Below are 14,436 nucleotides of genomic sequence, written 5' to 3'. Positions count from 1 at the left end.
CACAGTATTTTGAATGGCATGAGCTACGGCTGAGGCATAACATTCAGACAGAAGGATAACAGACATCTTTTCCACTTTCCATGGGAGTTTCTGAAGTTAATGTATTTTATCTTTCAAAGCAATTTTAGCTTTATAGAAAACTTGAGCAGAAAGTACAGAGTTCTCATATTCTTCGCTCCACCCCCAAACACACAAGTTCCCCAGCTATTAGCCTTTTGCACTGGCTTGGTGCACTTGTGGAAACTGATGAACCAATATTGACAAGGTTGACCATTAGGGCTCTCTCGGTGGTGTACATTCTGTAGGTGTTGACAAATTATAATGACAGGGATCCACAGAACAGTTTCCCTGCCCTAAAACTCCTCTGGGCTCCACTTATTCATCCCCCTTAGATGCCCCCAAATCCCTGGCAACCACTGATCTTTTACCATCTCCATAGTTTTGCCTTTCAGATGTCACATAGCTGGGATCAGACAGGATGTAGTCCCTGCAGACCAGCTTCATTCGCTTCTCAGAAACGTCCTTTTTCCTCTCTTGTGTAACATGATGCTGTTTCTGTTGTTCTCTTCCATCTTTTCCCTCTTTTCACATGCTCTGTACTTTTTCTCGCGCTGTTCTGGTTTCTCAGCTTTTCTCCCCGTGTTCCTCAATCTGAGATCACAGCTCCCCAGGGGGGCGCCCTCTTCAAGGAGGCTTGGACTCTGGTGTGGGCCTTTGGGGACAGCAGCAGAGTTGCCAGGCTCTTCCCTACCTGCGGGGACAGTCCCCAGCGTGGCGCCGTTCAGCAAGTGTCCTTCATGGCTTCTCCAGGTTGTGTGCCAACTCCCACCGCTGCTTTCCCGCAGAGGCTGACATCCCACCTTCCCCTCCGCTAACCCAGCGCAGAAGACCACCTAAAAATTCACCTGATTTCCGCTCCTGGCATTATTTCTCCTCGGTCTGGGGAGCTGGCATTTCTGCATTCAGCCAGCTTCCTCTGCTGTGCTGGCATCTCAGGAGTGTGCTGATGCCATGAGCGTTTATAGCATGGAGCTCTGTGCAAGCAAAATAAAAATAGATGGAGAGGCTGTAAGAGCCACTGGCAGCCTTTTTGAGAAGTTAGTTGTGGTTTTTTAAAATTGCTGTTTTTATTGTTTTAAAGAATTTCTATAAAGCATGGGGGGGCACAGCCGAAGTTTCCAGAAATGTGAGAAGCCCAGGCCAGCACTGTTGTCCAAATGCTTAGAGTGTTCTCGAGCCTGTAGTGTCTTTCCCACTCCACTCCCACCCCCGACCTGTGCACTCACCTGCTGTCATCAGTCTCAGCCTGATCGGCTCTTCCCAGCCTCTGCACACAGGAGTGAGGTCACACGACCAAGGGAGGGTAGTCCGGGGTCTTTAACCACCTCCAGAGAATCAGAGACACCCAAATCAGGATCTCCAGCCCACGCTGTGAACGTCCACCTGCACACATCCATCCAGACACACAAAAGCACTTGGAAATCAATGCAAAGAAAGGGCCTTTCATCCTGACCTTTACCTGCTTTGCAAGTGGGGACCTTCATTCCTTCCTGTATCGCCTGTCTCTCCAAGCTTCTACCACCTGTACCTCCTTCTCACACTTCTACCACTTTGCTCCTCCTGGCTCTCTGTTTTCTTCCTGCTAGGCGACCGGGCCAGCTTCCCAATGAGTCACCTCCCACCGACCCAGCCTCCCAACACACTACTTATATGATGGCTGGAGTCGCTGTTTATACAACACAAAACTGACTGCGCAAAGCCCTCCTGGTTCTCTGTGGTTTGGAGAATGCAGTCCAAACTCTAAACCTAATGAAGAAAGCCTCTATTCTAGTCCTAGGCCATCTTTCCAGACCCTGCTCCCAACCCTTCACCTTCTACCCTGCCTTCCGGCCACCGCTAACTCATGTGTTCTCTCAAGACCCCTGCCTTCGCCTGGGTGTGTGCATTGCTTCGTTTGCTCTTTAGTATGTACAGGGAAGACCTTTGGACACCCACTGCATATGGCAGGCCCCAAGGATGTGACAACTTGCCAGGATGTTACAACGTGATGATGCCCTCTCTCAAAATCAAATAGGGGACCACAGGTGTGATAGCATTGCACAGAGCGACACACACATGCACGCACATGCATGCACACACACGAGCGTGTATAACTGGTGCAATCTGAATAAGCTCTGTGGGCTGTACCAATGTCAATTTCCTGGTGTTGATATTGTACTGTAGTTTTGCAGGATGTCACCATTGAGGGAGGCTGGGTGAGGGGTGCACAGTCCCTCCCTGTATGTTTCTTTGCAACTTCCTATGAATGTCTATGTCAAAATAGAAAGTCATGAAATCAACCCAGCAGGGAGGCTGTGTGATAAGGGCTGATGTGGACAGACACAGCAGTGAGTGCAGGAGGATGATGTGGACAGACACAGCAGTGAGTGCAGGAGGATGATGTGGACAGACACAGCAGTGAGTGCAGGAGGATGATGTGGACAGGCACAGCAGTGAGTGTTAGAGGATGATGTGGACAGGCACAGCAGTGAGTGCAGGAGGATGCAGGAGCACAGAGCAGGGCAGGCCCTGGAGTAACCCTGAGGGATGGGGGGTCCTCAGCAGCGGGCATTGTGGACAGAGGCTCTGGGTGCAAGAGCGTGGTGCATTTGAGTGCAAGGTGGTCAGTGGGTGGCTCAGGGTGAGTGGCAAGCATCAGTACCAGAGAGGTCAGAGGGATTCCGGCCTAAGAGGAGTCTGTTGAGTGGCATTGTGGAAAGTTCATTTAGGGGGCTCAACTCACAGTGAAGTGGAAGGGGCTGGAGACCACGCAGCAGTGGACGATGCCAGACCGGAATGAGAACAGTGACCATGGGAAAGAAGACAAGAGCAGGTCCCACATTTTCTGGAGGACAAATTGATAGGACTTGGGGATGGGTTCAGACAAGGAAAGAATGTGGAGTATGCCCCAGGTTTTAATGTCCTGAGTACCTGGTTGGTGGTGGTACCCATTCTGAAGTTAGAGAAAAAACATGGGGGCCCCAGGTGAGGCAGGAGGAAGTGGGTGTCTGGACGGCCTATGTTTCCAGCTCTTTCCGGGGCATGGGTGTGGAGAAGCCACTGAGGTTGGGCCATAGCCTGGATGAGAAATCTAGGTCTGGTTCTGTGTTTTCCTCTCTGACTTGGGCTACTCGCCTGTGCCAGATACTACCATAGGCTTTTCTATAAAAACAAGTCAATTACAAAAAACTTTCATCATTTTATGTCTTTTATATGTATAGACAGACATGTATACAAATATACACCCACATACATGATAGAAAAATCTAGATTTTGGGCCGGGCGTGGTGCCTCATGCCTGTACTCCCAGCACTTTGGGAGGCCAAGGTGGGAGGATCACTTGAGGCCAGGAGTTTGAGACCAGCAGCCTGGGCAACATAGTGAGACCCTGTCTCTCTAAATATATATACATATATATATACAGATATATATACATATATATATACAGATATATATACATATATATAGATATATATACATATATATAGATATACATATATATATAGATATACATATATATAGATATACATATATATACAGATATATAGATATACATATATATACATATATAGATATAGATATAGATATATACATATATAGATATAGATATAGATATATATACATATATAGATATAGATATATATATATTTTTTTTTTTTTTTTTTAATTAGCTGGGCATGGTGGCTCAAGCCTATGTAGTCCCAGCTGCCCAAGGCTGAGGCAAGAGGATCCCTTGAGCCCAGGAGTTTGAGGCTGCAGTGAACTGAGACTGTGCCACTGCACTCCAGCTTGGGCAACAGAGCAAGACCCTGCTGCAAAAAATAAAAATTTAGATTTGGGAGTTACCAGCACACAGAGAGCAAGCCCACTCTAGGAGGTGATTATCAAATGAGACTTGAAGAAAGCAACCTCGGCTTTTGTGTCCCGCCGTGTCCCCTGTTCCCTGCTCTCCCCCTATCTGCCTGGCAGTGTCCTTGCCTTGGAATTCCTCCCTCCCACCTAGGTGCATTCATTCCTCCTTTAATGCTCTGTCATCCAAACGCTTACTCTGTCTCCATCCCCACCATGACTCCGGGAGAGTGAGGGCGCTTTCTGACTCTCATCCGTCTCCCTGACCTAGCAGAGGAGGGGCTCACATAGCTGCTTAGTTACTGTCTGAGCAAATGGGGCGAGGGAAGCAGGAATATGGTTTTAAAACTAATGCTTATTGATGGACCCCGGGTTGTTATCTGATGACATTTAGAAGAAAACCACAGCCCCCCTTAAGGAGCTCCTGTTCATATATTTCTCCCCAGTTTTTCCAGGCTCCATTTTAAAAGAACATTTATACCTTTGATGTTCTATCTACATACAGCTCATATATTTTATGATCCATGTGTATTTTTAAACTGCTCAGTACCTTAATAGGCCTTTTTATTTCATCCTGAGAACTTAAGTGAAATACCAAAGAGTGAACTATGAACAATGTGAAATTTAAGGAAATTAAACAAATCCAGGAACTAAAGAGAGCGCAGGTGCGCTTCATTTTCCCAGGTGAAACTGGGTGGAACACAGGTGTATCCCGGTCAGCTGAACAGGCCCCTCTTCCTCTGTTGCCCCCCAAGCACCTGGCGGCTCACCTGTGGAAGCACAGCGAGGCCTTGGAGGCCCTGGAGAACGGGATCAAGAGCTCCCGGCGGCTGGAGAACTTCTGCAGAGACTTCGAGCTGCAGAAAGTGTGTTACCTACCACTCAACACCTTCCTCCTGCGGCCACTGCACCGGCTCATGCACTACAAGCAGGTCCTGGAGCGGCTCTGCAAACACCACCCGCCGAGCCACGCCGACTTCAGGGATTGCCGAGGTGAGTGCCGGGAGCCTGTGCCACCTGGTGCCCATGTCACGGTTCAGACCGAGTGCTCCCAGACTGAGCCCAGCCAGGGAGAGGCCTCCCGGGGAGAGAGACCAGCCGATGCTGGGTCCCAGCTTTTCATCAGGGCAGGCGCTGCTTTTTATTCCTGATCTGGTGTTTGGTTACATCTTGATTTTCTTTTCTTTCTTTTCTTTTTTTTGCGATGGAGTCTCGCTCTGTTGCCCAGGCTGGAGTGCAATGGCGCAGTCTCGGCTCACTGCAACCTCCACCTCCCGGGTTCAAGCGATTCTCCTGCCTCAGCCTCTGGAGCAACTGAGATTACAGGCGCGGGCTGCCACGCCTGGCTAATTTTTGTATTTTTAGTAGAGACGGGGTTTCATCATATTGGTCAGGCTGGTCTCGAACTCCTGACCTCATGATCCACCCACCTTGACCTCCCAGAGTGCTGGGATTACAGGCGTGAGCCACCATGCCCAGCCACACCTTGACGGTAAAGAAGATGCTAATGATCATCATGACCCCTTTCTTCCTTTCCCTTTTGTGTGCGTTTTCTCCTTTCGTCCCCGGGTGGTTTTGTGCAAATATCCCTAGAGAAGCTCCGCTTACAGTTAGCCCTCACCCAGGAAGCTTGCTTCTACACATGGTTGAAACTCATCCCTCTACCATGGCCACAGAACATAGCTTGTAACAAATCCTGTTGCTCATTGCTGCCGGGCGTTTGTAATGTGCCTGACGCCATAAGAGGCACCTCTCCTGTATTAACTCTTCCCAAGCCTCAGGCACAGGTGAGTTCGTCTTACATATGGGGACTACCGAGACTAGAGAGGTTAAGGAACCTGCCCAGTCACCCAGCTGGGAGGGAAATGATTTGGAACCTAAACCTAGAACCCATGGTCACAACCGTCCTGCCCTTCTATCTCATGGACAGTCCTACCCGCTTACACTTGCTCAGCCCCAGGCCAGGTACCGTGTACCTGATACTGTGCTAATGCTCACACCGTTACTCCTTTAATGACCCCTTTAGATCAATTGCATTATCCCATTTTACAAATAGGGACGCTGAGACTCAGGGGAAGGGACTTGCAGGGTCACTCAGAAGTCAGACCCCCATTCCAGACCCTGCTTTTCCCCCAGGGCCACTCATGCTCTTCTGAACGGAAGTCGTTCTGTCTGGTGTCACGTGTGGTCTGTGAGTGTCTGCACTTCCTGACCTAGCCTTTAAGCATGCGGAGTTGGCCCTGCGTAGGTGGCTGTCGCACAGGTGGCCCGAATCTGCACACCCACTAGGAGGTCAAGGTCCTTATCTCTTGCCTGAAATGTCAGAAACACCCAATTCTTTGGCCAAACGTGTCATCTTTTTAAAAATCCATCTTCTTATATTTTTGCTTAAAACCTGGGTGACAGCTGACTGCCTCAGGCTAAAATTGAAAGTCTTCGTGACCTGGCCTGGCCAGCTCTCACACCCCAGCTGTATTTGGTTAATACACTTTTATAAGGGACGTGTATTAACCAAACATCATATGTTCTCACTCATAAATGGGAGCTAAGCTATGAGAATGCAAAGCCATAGGAATGATACAATGGACTTTGGGGACTTGTGGGGAAAGGGTGGGAAGGGGGTGAGGGATAAACCTCTACTGGGCGTGTGAGGGAGAAGGAACAGTGTGGCCCCTGACCTCACAGGACCTGCTGGAGGGTCTGCAGGCAGGTACCTGGGCAGTGGCGACCCTGCACTAGGACCATGAGAGACAAGTGGACGGTGCAGTTGGAGCCGGGGCATTGGCGGGTGTTGGGGGAATCTCAAAGGGAAATGGTGTCTAAGTTCAGAGCTAAAATGTAAATAGGAGTTTTCCTGGGTGAAGGCAGGGTGTGGAGAATAGAGTTAGAAACACCACCAGCTCAGGTTCAGAGGGGACAGAGACCGGAACATTGTCAAAAGCGTGCAGGGCACAGGGAGAGCCACAAAGTGAGGCTGCAACAGAAAGCAGGAGCCACATCCCACTGCACCCCCTGGATCCTGCAAACCCGTAACCTAACAGCAGAAGCTGAACAGGAAGCGTTTTAAGGAGGAAAACAGTGATATTAGGCTTATTCTAGAAAAATCATTGTTAATATCTAGAATATATGGCAGACTCCTACAAATTAGTTGTTAAAAAAGGCAACGCAATATGTAGACGACAAAGTAATTAAGACAGTGACAGTTCACAGAAGGGGAACACAAGTGCCTCCTGACATGGTTTGTTGTTGACCATCTCTCTTTAAAACAAACCATGCTGGCCAAGGGTGGTGGCTCACACCTGTAATCCCAGCACTTTGGGAGGCCAAGACAGGAGGATCATTGGAGGCTGGGAGTTCAAGAGCAGCCTGGGCAACATAGTGAGAGCCCGTCTCTACAAAAAAATTTTAAAATTACGAGCATGCACCTATAGTACCAGCTACTCAGGAGGCTGAGGTGGGAGGATCGCTTGAGCCCAGGAGTTGGAGGCTGCAGTGAGCTATGATCGCACCACAGCCCAGGCGACAAACCTAGACCCAGTCTCTAAAAACAAAAACCATGCTGCCTCTTGCCTCCACACCTTGGCGCATTCCGTTCCTTCTGCTTAGACTCCTGGCCACCACCTCCTTGGCCTTTCCTGGCCAGCTCTCTCTCGTCCTTTAAGCCTCAGCTTGTGCCTGGCACCTGATGTTAAGCTGACCTCCTGTCCGCCTTGTCCTGTCACACTGGCATTGCCTGTGTGTTGGCCGAGCCTGGAGGAAAGGACCCAGGGCCTCTCCTGGCTCTGAGGACTGCTCAGATCTAGCGCCCATGGGGGTGAGAGCAGTGTGGTTTTGCAGGCACTGTCCTTGGTGGACTCACCAGTTTCATTCTGCTATTTCTCTAAACAGTACCCAATGGAGATAGGCTATCCTTGAGGATTGAGGAAGAAAGTGCTAGCTAGCTTAAAGCATGAGGTGGCAGCACTGTAGGAGCCTAGATTTCCAGAGCTGGAGGGATACTGAGTGCCAAGGGCTGTTCCCAGCACACCCCTGCCCATGAGCACTGGGGGCCAGGGTGCCATCATTCCATCATTTTCCTCTAAGAACCCCGTCACTCCCCCCCAGCCTTGCCACTGAGCACTGGGTGCCAAGTAAATGTTTATTGGACCAAACTGGGTGGTAATATCTTAAGATCAAGCGAGGCCTGGGATTTGTCACTATGGCTGAGACCGCATTCTCTGATGAGCCTGGGAGAATTTAACTTGCATCCTTGGGGGAAAAAACAAGAAAACTAAATGCTTCCCTTCCAACACGGAAATGCTGGGGGAAGTGGTCAAAGAGGTATTTAGTGTTCTGAAGCCTGAAGTTCAGTCAACAAGTATTTCTCGCTTTTCTTGACCAAAGTACCCAAGCTTGTCAGCCGCTGGGGACTTGCGTGCCACCCAAGCTTGTATTAATCAGGCACTAGCTCCTTTTAAATACAGGATGCCCACCAGTATAGGGGAGCTATGCCTCTATTAAAAAATAAAGGCCTGATGCGGTGGCTCGTGCCTGTAATTGCAGCACTTTGGGAGGCCAAGGCATGTCGATCGCCTGAGGTCAGGAGTTCGAGACCAGCCTAACCAACATGGTGAAACCTTTTCTCTACTAAAAATACAAAATTAGCCGGGCGTGGTGGTATGCACCTGTAATCCCAGCTACTTGGGAGGCTGAGGCAGGACAATCACTTGAACCTGGGAGGCAGAGTTTGCAGTGAGCTGAGATTGTGCCATTGCACTCCAGCCTAGGCAACAAGAGCAAAACTCTGTCTCAAACAAATAATAATAAAAAAATTCAAATTCTGCAGCAATTCTTCGCAACCATCTTGACAAACAGTGTAATTTCTACACAAGGCAGAACTGGGGTGTGGTGGAATGTTAGTTACCTGGAGTGATACTGACACTTCACAATATCAATTACACCTCCTCTCAAAGAGATGCTGACTTTGCTCCAGATTTTTCTATGGCCTCTTTGTGCTCACTGTGCCTTGTTCTTTCCGAGTAACAGGAGGGAAAAGAAAAGTCTCTACCCAGGGACAAAATTCAAGGCAGTCTTCTTCCCCCGTGTCTTTCCCCTCTAAGCCAACAAGTCCGTCTCATTGAAGGACAGCAGTACACCACGTAGTCCATGCACGGGTCACTTACAGTTTCAAGATGCTAAAGTGAAGCAAATAAATTCAGAAAATGCACTATCAATTTTTGTTATAGAGAAATAACACTGTTTTCGCTCAAAAGATACCTTTGAATACTATGCAAGGACTGGAGTGATTTCCCTGCAGCGTTGAGCTGACAGCTGCTAGGGGAAGACCCCTGCCTGCCTTTCCCGCTGCAGACTGTGTGTCTTTCCTTCACAGCTGCTTTGGCAGAGATCACGGAGATGGTGGCACAGCTCCACGGTACGATGATCAAGATGGAGAATTTCCAGAAGCTGCACGAACTCAAGAAAGATTTGATTGGCATTGACAATCTTGTGGTCCCAGGAAGGGTAAGCAGCAGTGGCCTCACAATGCACTGCAGGGGGGAGCAGAAAGGAGGCATCGGAGGGACTTACGTTTGAACCTTTTGAATAGAGACACTTGCAAGGCAAAATGTCCTCTTTCCATCCGCCTGGGAGACAACTGGAAAAACACGGCGGTGTCGTTAGTTCGGCATCATCACGTTCGGAGGAGATAGAGCAATCCTCTGACCTCGTGTTCTGTTTTTCTCTTTACAGGGTGATTCGCTTCTTTACCTTTTCCCTACCATATCCCACAGAAGATTTCAGATTGCTTATTTCATTTTTTTTAAATGTGCATAAATGAAAATGGAAAATTAAAAAAAAAAGAATTAGGTAAATAGTAATAAAGCCAGAAAGTTAGTGCATTAAATTATGCTAGGAATTCCCATGCAGGTATGAAGTGTTTTTTTAAAACTCAATCTTCTATATATAATTTAATTTCAGTTCAAAATTAAAATACCAAATCTTAGCTGGAAAGCAGTTCCAGGAGAGATGCAAGTTCACTGACACTGTCGCCTTCCCCTCCCCAGCCCCTGCCTGAGACACAGGTCTTTGCCACCGAACATGGCTTCCTACACACACTCCTTCCAGGCCAGTGCCAATGTGGAGGACAGGAACAAAGCCTGCCTTCTCCACTTCCCTTCCTAGGAAGCCATCACCACCCAGGAATCAAACATATTATTCAGTTGCTACATCTCATCAAATCTCTCTCTGGGATCTTTACCCTGTGGCACTCCCATTTCAAACCCTACGTCACCCAGGTCAAGAGACAACTCACTGTAGCTGCTCTGATCTGCTGCGGGCCTGCCTGACCCTGCAGGCCAGGATCCAGCATCTCAGGGACTTTTAGTCTTTTCCGACAGGCAGCTGCCCTGGAAACTTTATATCTGTAACTCAGGGCAGGGGAGGGAAGCTCTCCGTGTACTGGAGCATTTCTGTCAGGAAGCCTCATTACAAAACTGACCAGAAGCCACGTTGTGAGAGATTGTCAGAAGAGCGGGCCGGGCGCGGTGGCTCAAGCCTGTAATCCCAGCACTTTGGGAGGCCGAAACGGGTGGATCACGAGGTCAGGAGATCAAAACCATCCTGGCTAACACAGTGAAACCCCGTCTCTACTAAAAAGTACAAAAAACTAGCCGGACGAGGTGGTGGGCACCTGTAGTCCCAGCTACTCGGGAGGCTGAGGCAGGAGAATGGCGTGAACCCGGGAGGCGGAGTTTGCAGTGAGCCGAGATCCGGCCACTGCACTCCAGCCTGGGTGACAGAGCGAGACTCCGCCTCACAAAAAAAAAAAAAAAAAAAGAGCGATGCGGTTAAGCACTGGCAGAAATTAGAGCTGGGATTGCCTCAGCTCTGCTGGTGAGAAGATCCTGCCGGGCCTTGGCACATAATGACCTTATTTACCCATCCACACAGAACCCTCAGAAAGCCCTGCTGAATCGATGTAATTTTCTCTCAGCTTTGAAAGGTGTAAAATACTTAGCATATCATGCTACACGGTGAAGAGACCACTGATAAAGAATTCCTTATTTTGAGGAAATACTTTCCACTGCAATGGAGAGAGCCTTGGATTGGAGGAGGCGGCCCTGGGTTCAAAGTCTCGCTCTACCAGAACCCGGGGCGGCAGGGGACCATGGAACATGGAGACCATAGCCTCTCCTTCACAGGTCATTAAGATCAAATGAGATGTGCTATGTGAAAATGACACAATACATATGAATTATCTTCCTTTTCCCTACCTACATTTAATTGAAGAGATGAAACGTACACGTAGTTTAGTGGCATTAATTACATTCCACAGCACAATGGAAAGCATTTTGCTCTGTCACACACTGGCTGACCAGGTGATCGTGAGCAAGTTTCTTAATCATTTGCCCCTCAGTCTCCTTATCTGAAACATGGGAATAATGATATTGAAGGTGCAGGCTCACGTCTGGAGCTCCTGTAATCACTCAGTGTCGCAGGTGATCAGTGACTATCTGAGGCTGGCAGTGCAGGTGGTAAGAAGCATTTACTAAGACGGTTATAGATAAAGGCAGGCTTATTAGAGAAGTAGGAAAATATATTGCCAGAAAGCAACAACAAGAGAGGAAGTGACTGCAAGGAGACAAAGGCTTGCTGGGGACTTTCATCAGATGGTGTCTGTGCTGTGTGCCAGCAAGGGCTTTGTGCAGTATGATAACGCCACGGCTGCAGCGAACTCACTTGCGTTTTTCTATCAGCAAGGGTCTGGTGATAGCTGGGTGCAGGAAGATGGTGAATTATCTGTGCAGGAGGGCTGTGTCCTGGACCATGAAGAAAGGCAGACCTGTATAGCTTCTCTGCTTTGTCTTTTTGCTTTCTCTTGGTCCCACCAGCCTGGCTCCTTGTTCCCTTCTTAGGACTCCATACTTAGGACATGCCAGGCACATCCCGTGTGCTCCAGAGAGGAGGCCATTGTATTAGTAAAGGTGAAGATGGAATTGGGTGTTCCTTCCTAAGTTCAGATGATCCCCCGATTCTTTCGCTCATCAGCCTGCCTCACATCCACTCATTGTTTCGAGTCAACCCAGGGCAGAATGGGAAGGTGGGACGGCAGACCCCTGAGGGAGCACGTTCTGGAAGTCCATGGTGGTGATGATGGGGCTACCTTGTAAATGCGCGAAGGCCACGCAGGCTCCGTGTTTCGCGGATTCCACCACAATTGAAAAATGATCATTTGTTTGTTTTTCAAGTGCTTGCACCCCTGCAATCCATGCCCTCAAGAGTGTACAGCCTGGGGAGGATGTCACTCGGGATGCAGAGGTGCCTTGGACACATCTGCCTCTCACTCCTTTATCCTCGATGCAGTTCCTGCTCATTGAGAAGCAGGGTTTTAAATCATGGAGAAGCTTCCTTCAGCCACAGTGCTCCCATGTGGCCTCTCCGTCCTCAAGGGTCCCTTCCTGCCACTTTTTATAGCCTCCTTCTTTGAGAACTGCTTGGGGTCCTTCTAATCTCCCTCACCGTGGGGAGCCCTGGGGATCCTGGGGTTACGCATATGGTCCTCAGAGAGGCCCCGGCACTCTTGAACCCGACCGTCAGTATCCTTTGTTGGGGCAGCTGACGGTGGTACCGCCCTGTACCTTCCTGGGAGGGAGACAGGGGATCCCTAGAGAGGGTTTAGCACAGCACCTGGGGCAGAGCAAGTGTGCAGTGAATCGCAGCTGAGTGCCGTAACTTCCACCATGCAGGGGACCCAGGTGGGAGGAAGCCAGCAGGTTTGCACGCTCGCAGTCCGTCCTCGGGGTCTGCACACTCACAGCCCTCAGGGGCTACAAAGTCAACCCTCAGGGTCTGCACACTGGCCATCAGCCCTTGGGGTCTGCGTGCTCGCGGCCAGCCCTCCGGTCTGTCTCCCCTGCAGGAGTTCATCCGCCTGGGCAGCCTCAGCAAGCTCTCGGGGAAGGGGCTCCAGCAGCGCATGTTCTTCCTGGTGAGTGGAGAGAGAGGTTCGTCCTCACAAGGATCGTGTCACCTGGCCAAGCAAGGCCCCCAAGGGGGGGACCTGGGGTGGAGGAGGAGCAGCCAGAGGTGCCCAGGCCCGAGTTGTTGAGGACAGTGAAGGCACAGTTGAGGACAGTTGATGAGGACAGTGAAGGCTGGGGGCAGGCCTGCTGTCCACAGGGGGTCTCACTTCCACACACTTCTGGTTCCTCTAGTTCAACGACGTCCTGCTGTACACGAGCCGGGGGCTGACGGCCTCCAATCAGTTGAAAGTCCACGGGCAGCTCCCGCTCTATGGCATGACGGTGAGTACGGCGCAGGCCTGAGGCCAGGGCCTGTCCTCGGGGGCCGCGGGCACTGCTGACCCGGTGATGAGGAGGGGAAGGGAGAGACTGGATAGGAAGGGAGAGGGTGGCCAGTGTCACCTTGGTTACGAGACCTGGGCTCAAAGACCATCGAAGACCATGCAACCCTTTAACCTAAAAGATCGAGCCTTCTAGGGCTTCTCTAGTGGGGCTCTGGGGATACGGCTCCTTCTCCTGCACACGGGATGTGCGGGTCCCTTCCTTATAGAATCGAGTGAAGGGGCAAGCCGATGAGGCCGTCTGGCATGAACTCGCCTCCCACCGCCTGCGCCTGGCCCCAGGGGCCCCGACAGTCCTCGCCACACACAAGAATGACAGCGCCCCCTCCCTGGCGCTGGGCCGGCCGCCTCATCCTCCCCCGAGTTGGCTTGGGGTTGCCTCCTGTCCCCCTTGGCAGGCAGGTGTACAGGGCGCCTGGGCCTGGGATGTGGCCCTGGCTGGTGCCCACGCTGTCCTCCGGGGTTGGAGAGAGGGAAGTTTGTGGGCTCTGCCAGAAACATTCAGCGCGCTGCAATCTTCCTGTCGCCTTTCCGATTTTGGTTTTTCCAACTCAGAGTGCCTCCTCCCTCTGCAGGGCTCTGGGTCTCCTGAGCCCGGCTCAGTGGCACCCCTCCTTTTCTGAGTTGCCCGGCTGCCAGCTCATGGATGTTTGGAAGTGCATCACGTCCCTCACAGTGACGTTATCTTCTCTTGCCCACAGATTGAGGAAAGCGAAGACGAGTGGGGGGTGCCCCACTGCCTGACCCTCCGGGGCCAGCGGCAGTCCATCATCGTGGCCGCCAGGTAACTCGGGAGCCCGCCCCTTGCCTGTTTCAACCCTTTGACGTGCTGTGGCCTGAACACCTGACGTGTCTCTGTCTCCAGTTCTCGGTCTGAGATGGAGAAGTGGGTTGAGGACATCCAGATGGCCATTGACCTGGCAGAGAAGAGCAGCAGCCCCGCCCCCGAGTTCCTGGCCAGCAGCCCCCCTGACAACAGTGAGTGTGGCCAGGGCAGCCTGCCCATGCTGGGGTCTGGTTCATGGAGGGACGGCATTTTTGCATCTAAAGCCACCCCATCGGGTAGGCCTCACATCTGTGGTCTACATTTGTGTTTAAAGCCAAAGAGCAAGACAGTTCTTTTTCCTAAAACACCTGCAAACAGCGTGAGGGAGCTGGGAAGTTTCCTTTTCTGGGGCAGCATTTACCCTTGTCACACGGAGAGA

The 14,436-nt window shown here is 50.6% G+C and overlaps 1 protein-coding gene across 1 annotated transcript in view; it reads left to right on the top strand.

The window, feature by feature from the left end:
- FARP1 (FERM, ARH/RhoGEF and pleckstrin domain protein 1) overlaps window positions 1-14,436 on the top strand; it is a 283,330-nt gene that overhangs the window by 259,396 nt on the left and 9,498 nt on the right. The window contains 6 exon segments of the mRNA XM_030922251.1: window positions 4,644-4,881; window positions 9,260-9,390; window positions 12,788-12,856; window positions 13,083-13,172; window positions 13,933-14,015; window positions 14,097-14,209. Coding sequence (XP_030778111.1) covers window positions 4,644-4,881; window positions 9,260-9,390; window positions 12,788-12,856; window positions 13,083-13,172; window positions 13,933-14,015; window positions 14,097-14,209 — 724 coding nt within the window.

This window comes from Rhinopithecus roxellana, chromosome 18 (assembly GCF_007565055.1).
Source record: "Rhinopithecus roxellana isolate Shanxi Qingling chromosome 18, ASM756505v1, whole genome shotgun sequence".
In the NCBI taxonomy this organism is placed as follows: Eukaryota; Metazoa; Chordata; class Mammalia; order Primates; family Cercopithecidae; genus Rhinopithecus; species Rhinopithecus roxellana.
The sequence above is the reverse complement of the archived record's forward strand: the minus strand, read 5'-3'. Positions and strand labels throughout refer to the sequence as shown.